General features: G+C 31.1%; 1 protein-coding gene across 1 annotated transcript; it reads left to right on the top strand.

Moving 5' to 3' along the window:
* The first annotated feature begins 2,494 nt into the window (after positions 1-2,494).
* LOC114175732 (S-adenosylmethionine synthase-like) lies at positions 2,495-4,613 on the top strand. The gene is made up of 2 exons (XM_028060519.1): positions 2,495-2,573; positions 3,178-4,613. The coding sequence occupies exon 2, from the start codon at positions 3,194-3,196 to the stop codon at positions 4,370-4,372; it is 1,179 nt and encodes a 392-aa protein (XP_027916320.1). The 5' UTR covers positions 2,495-2,573; positions 3,178-3,193; the 3' UTR covers positions 4,373-4,613.
* The last annotated feature ends 1,482 nt before the right edge of the window (positions 4,614-6,095 follow it).

Here is a 6,095-nt window from a genome sequence, read left to right as displayed (position 1 = left end):
TAATTAATATTTTAATTCTCTTTTTTTTAATCACTTTTAATCTCTCATTTCAATAATTTTTAGATTATTACATTATATCATAAAAGAATTAAAATAAATAATTTATGATAGATTCAAGTAACCGGTTAAGAATGAATAAAAAAATTATTATCCATCATAAAATATTGACAATATCATGTAATACGATACAAACACCTAAAAAACGAATTGAAAAAAAAAATAAAGAAAACCAAAAATAAAAAATTACAAACTAACACCTAACATATCTTAAATATAAATTTAACAAAAAAACTTAATTATTTTTTAAAAGGTTTGACTTAACTGAAAATAAATAATCTATTTAAATTATTTCAATAAAATTAAGATAAAAGTAATATAATTATATGTATAGAGAGAGAGGTATATCACTTTTCAGTTGCTAAGAAAAATCATGTGCAATTTAATTTAAAAAAACCCCACTCAATTAAGCAAGTCTAGTACATTTTATATTTAAATTTTTTTATAGTTTCATGAGTTTTTAAAATTCACAATTAATAAATTATTATAATAAGATCATTGGAAAAACTAGACACCCATGCATTTGCTCAGTAATATTGATTTTCATTCCATGTTTAAAATCAGGAACCTTCCATATAATGAAATATTTGAACCTTATCGTTTCCATCAATTCTACATGGTAATATATTTGCAAAAGTAATAATCCATGATGTCATTTTAAAGTCACAAAATTGCAATTCATTATTATAAAAAAATCAGCCACGTATATTATAATAATTATAATAATAGTAACTTTGTTAATTCGACTAACCGAATAAGTACGTGAATTATATTATAATTTTTTCACATGAATTTTTTATTAATAAAAAAAGTCTACACTTTCGTCATCAAAGTGAGAGAGTCGATTGCGAGATTCAACCTAAAAGGTTAAGTCAAGTTACTGTTATGTTTACAGTATTTTTAGTTTTTTTTTTGTTTTCGGAATAAAGTTGAAATCACAAAATAAAATTTGAATATTTTTATATGACTGCTATTAATTAAAATTTTCACAAAATACAGATTTATGATCTTTATTCTCATATAATTAGTACGTAATTAGAGGGTTAATTTACATCCTATCAATTAAAGAATGATTATTCACGTAAATTCTATTTACGATTATTAAAACTGACGTATTCATTCATAAAAATACTTTAGATTCAAAAATACAGAAAATGTTATGTACTTATAAAAAAAAATACTATTATTAAACATCTAAATGTTCATTATAAATAAGGATGTCAAAAAATTTCGTACCACATATACTTGTGGATAAAATTTATAATAAGTAAAAAATAAATATTGTAAATAGATATCTGTTGATAATAGATATGTGTATTTTTGATAGCGGTATGTTAACAAGGCAGGTCCGAGTATCATACTCTCATCTAGATTCACAAAAATTAAAGAAATCATGATTAAAACACTAACACATTGATTTTTTGAATGAGTTATTTTTTATTAATTAGTTCTAAAAATTTTTCATTTTTTTTTAATTGTCATTCAATACTATTTAGATGAGTTATATGCACTTTATTTAAAATTCATGAATATTATGCAGTGTAATTTTATTTTAATTTATGATTAAAATATGTTGTTAAATATTAAAATTTTCTTTTATAAATACTAGTGAGTATCTATGAATATTACAAAAATATGTGGGTATCTGCACGGAGATTAATACAAGTATGGGAGAAATATTTACCTATACCATACCCGTCTCGTTAACATCCTTAACTATGATACTTTTTGGTGATTACTTTTATTATTAAATTAAAATACTTTACAAAATTATTTACTTTAAATCAAATTTTTATTGATTATTTTATGTAACTAAATTATTTTTACGCAAAAAGGGAAATAATTAATATTTACCAAATAAAACTATTAAGTTCTTATTTCATTAAATATCAAACATGTAAAAAAATTGAAACAAAAAATAGGAATTTATTAAATACATCCCACTAATTAAATTGAATTATTATTATTATTATTATTATTATTGAAAATTAAAATTGATACATACACACAAAAAAAACATACCAAAAAAATATAGAAAACAATTGTTAAATACTATTCTTATTATATATTTATTTATAGTACTATATATTCATTAATGATATATTCAAGTGGTAATTATTATTATTATATCATGTTACATTATATATTATTGTCATGTGTTGGCAGCACTCTTAGTATAGAGAAAAAAAAAATACTAAAAACATATTGTTTAAAGACATTTTTAATGATTGAACTAAAAATATGGAAAAAAAATAGAGATCATATATCTCGGTTAATGATTTTCTCATAATTTGTAATAAATTATAAACATAAAAAAAAAAATAGATTTAAGAAATCTGTGTAAAAGAATATACTGATGTCTAACTAGTCAATAATGCAATATGTTTCTCTTACTCAGGGCATTTCCGTCATTAAATTCCACCACCCATCCATTTTCCCTATAAATGGCAACTGAGTGCTTACATTTCACCCACCCTCGTTCATACTCTCTCATCCTCTGCTATTCTACCCTTCAGGTTACTTTTCTTTTCACGCTTTCTCGATTTGGGATCTTGGACTTATGCCTCCATTTTCTTTGTTTTTTCCTCCACTGCGTCGATCTCTGTTTCCCCGAAGGGGTTTTTACTCGCTATTGTTAACACTGTTATGCTTCTTTACTTGCTGCGGAAACGCGTCACTCTTTCAGATCTAGTCCATATCCAAGTTTCTCTAAAGATAGCTTGTGAAAAAATAATCACTTTTGGGGGATTTTCGGTTTCTAATTGAACTTTGACGTTGTGCTTGCTTAGATATGGTTTGCTGATTAGAGGGTTTATGTTAATTTTGAAGTTGTTCATGCTTCTAAGCATTATGTTTTTTCTTTAATACTTGTTTAATTTAAAACATTAGTACTTAATTCTGTTTGCTGCACTCTGCTACTAATATAGACACTCCATTAGAGAGATTTGGTTTGTCATGTACTTCTGCTAGATCCACTTTCCGTTGGTTAATTGCTTGTTTGTATGGTTACAAAACGGTACTTTTGTCTAAAAAGCTTTTCCCCTGCTGAATATTATGCTACTACTATACTCCCTTTTTGTGGATTTGCATTCAGGCTCTAATTTTAGGGTTGTCGTGCAGTTTTGAAAGTTGAAAGATGGCAGAGACATTTCTGTTTACCTCCGAGTCCGTGAACGAGGGACACCCAGACAAGCTCTGCGACCAAATCTCCGATGCTGTTCTTGACGCCTGCCTTGAGCAAGATCCAGAGAGCAAGGTTGCTTGTGAGACATGCACCAAAACCAACCTGGTCATGGTCTTCGGAGAAATCACCACCAAGGCCAACGTTGACTACGAGAAGATCGTGCGTGACACCTGCAGGAACATCGGCTTCATCTCGGACGATGTGGGACTTGATGCCGACAACTGCAAGGTCCTTGTCAACATTGAGCAGCAGAGTCCTGATATTGCCCAGGGTGTGCATGGCCATCTCACCAAAAGGCCTGAAGAAATCGGTGCCGGCGACCAGGGTCACATGTTTGGCTATGCCACCGACGAGACCCCTGAATTGATGCCGTTGAGCCATGTCCTTGCAACCAAACTTGGGGCTCGTCTCACCGAGGTTCGCAAGAACGGTACCTGCCCTTGGCTCAGGCCTGATGGCAAGACCCAAGTGACTGTTGAGTATTACAATGACAAGGGTGCCATGGTTCCAGTACGTGTCCACACTGTGCTCATCTCCACACAGCATGACGAGACTGTGACAAACGATGAAATTGCTGCTGATCTGAAGGAGCACGTGATAAAGCCTGTGATTCCCGAGAAGTACCTTGATGAGAAGACCATCTTCCACTTGAACCCCTCTGGGCGTTTTGTGATTGGTGGTCCTCATGGTGATGCCGGTCTGACCGGGAGGAAGATCATCATTGACACCTATGGAGGATGGGGTGCTCATGGCGGTGGTGCCTTCTCTGGAAAGGACCCCACCAAGGTTGATAGGAGTGGTGCTTACATTGTGAGGCAGGCTGCCAAGAGCATTGTGGCCAGTGGACTTGCCAGGAGATGCATTGTGCAAGTGTCTTATGCTATCGGTGTGCCTGAGCCTTTGTCTGTTTTCGTTGATACCTATGGAACTGGGAAGATCCATGACAAAGAGATCCTGAACATTGTGAAGGAGAACTTTGACTTCAGACCTGGTATGATTTCCATCAACCTTGATCTGAAGAGGGGTGGGAATAACCGGTTCTTGAAGACTGCTGCATATGGACACTTTGGCAGAGAGGACCCTGATTTCACATGGGAAGTGGTCAAGCCCCTCAAGTGGGAAAAAGCCTAAGCAATTCATTCCACTGCTTTGTGCTGGGTGTTTTTCAGGGTTGCCCTTATAGTTTCTAGTATTCATAAACTATTCGTGTCTACTGTTCTGTGTTTCTCTCTCCCTCCTTTTGTTTCTTCTATGTCTTCATTTGTAATTTTTTTACATTATCAGTTAAGGAACGTACTCTCTGTTTGTGTCCCTAACCATTGGATCTCTTGATATACTAACATTAAAAAAAGAGAGTATTCAAGTGAGTGAATTTATGGATTGCAATATGCTTCTCTCTGAGTGAAATCAAATGCCTGGCTGGCTTTCCTAATTCTAAAATATTCGGGTCACAAATTTGTATAGAAGGGAAATTGTAGTGAAAAACTAATGTTGGTATTGACAAATAAGTTTGAAAAATGTGTATATCTGGCAGAAACATGATAAGATGAACCTTCAAGTATAACACCTACAGGCACATGATTGCTTTGTTGATTGCTATAATTAACCGAACAGAGTTCTTGTTGCAGACAAGGACAAATTGACTGTATCAGATTTTCAGGGAGTAATTTGATTTTGTCTCTAAAATTTGTAAAGCTTAAATATTAGTGGTGCTGCTGATGTGGTATGATAGTTTGTAGTTCCATTTTTCACTACACCTACCAATTGAATTGAAGATGGTAAAAGGTTGAGATCCATGATAGGTTATGGTTACGGTAATCAAAGTTACACTATAGTACTTCATTTCTACATTGTTGCCTGTTGGAAACTGCAAATAAGGACAACTACTAAACTGGTATTATTCGTATCTCACGGTTATTATACTGTTTTTTTTATAAGATTAGTCACTTGTACTATTCGACATCTTTTGTATATTCTTATTTTGTAACATCTTTTAAAACCATCCTTTAGGTTTTGTATCATTACAACTAACATAATATATATTTTTTATATTTATAATGACTGTAAGTATATTACGAAAAGTTATCATGGCATCTTGTACCTGTCGTATATTGAGGGACAAGTTGTGCCTGTCTATGTATATTTTGGTTTCCAAAATCTATGCGGTTTGAGTTGGAAAAATACATTTTAAATGATGTCGGTCCACGCCTAAAAGTAATGAGTGAGCGATTCAGCAAAGAAAAAAGAGTGAACTCATTTATATTAAACATTTTTTGATGAGATTGGTTTGCTAAATTTGTGATATGATCCGATTCTACTCTGGTTGATCACTGTGATACTAAGTCGTCCGTTTAAAAATTTTTAAAAGGGGAAACGATAAGTTAACAAATTTTTTTCTTACAAACTTTGACAAAGTTTTAATTTAGGTTAAAAAATATTATTTTATTATTTTATTTTAGTTAAAAAATAAAAAAAATAATTTATTTTAATTTTATTTAAGTCAATTTTGTCAAAAAATTTGTTGTCAAAAGATAATTTTTCTTTTAAAAGTATGTCAAATTAAAAGAATAAATAATATTTTGGTCAAAAGTTTAAAACTGTAAATTATTAAAAAATTGAGTTGGGAATAAATATCTTATTTTTATAGTTTAAGTCGGACTGAGTTGACATATTAATGTTTACTATGTGACTTATTTCTTCTGTTATGGTGAAGGAGAGTAAATGAAATCCAAATAAAAGGTGTTTAAAGGTGAATTCAAACTCATTATTTATCTTTTTGTCTAGTCCTGTATTTTGATCAAGTTGACTTTTTAAAACTTGGTATGTTTAAGGTTCAATGACTATCAAAGCCAAA

The sequence above is a fragment of the Vigna unguiculata genome, chromosome 3 (genome assembly GCF_004118075.2).
Source record: "Vigna unguiculata cultivar IT97K-499-35 chromosome 3, ASM411807v1, whole genome shotgun sequence".
NCBI classification, from domain to species: domain Eukaryota; kingdom Viridiplantae; phylum Streptophyta; class Magnoliopsida; order Fabales; family Fabaceae; genus Vigna; species Vigna unguiculata.
Note: the sequence above shows the minus strand (reverse complement) of the source record. Positions and strands in the feature narration are given on the sequence as shown.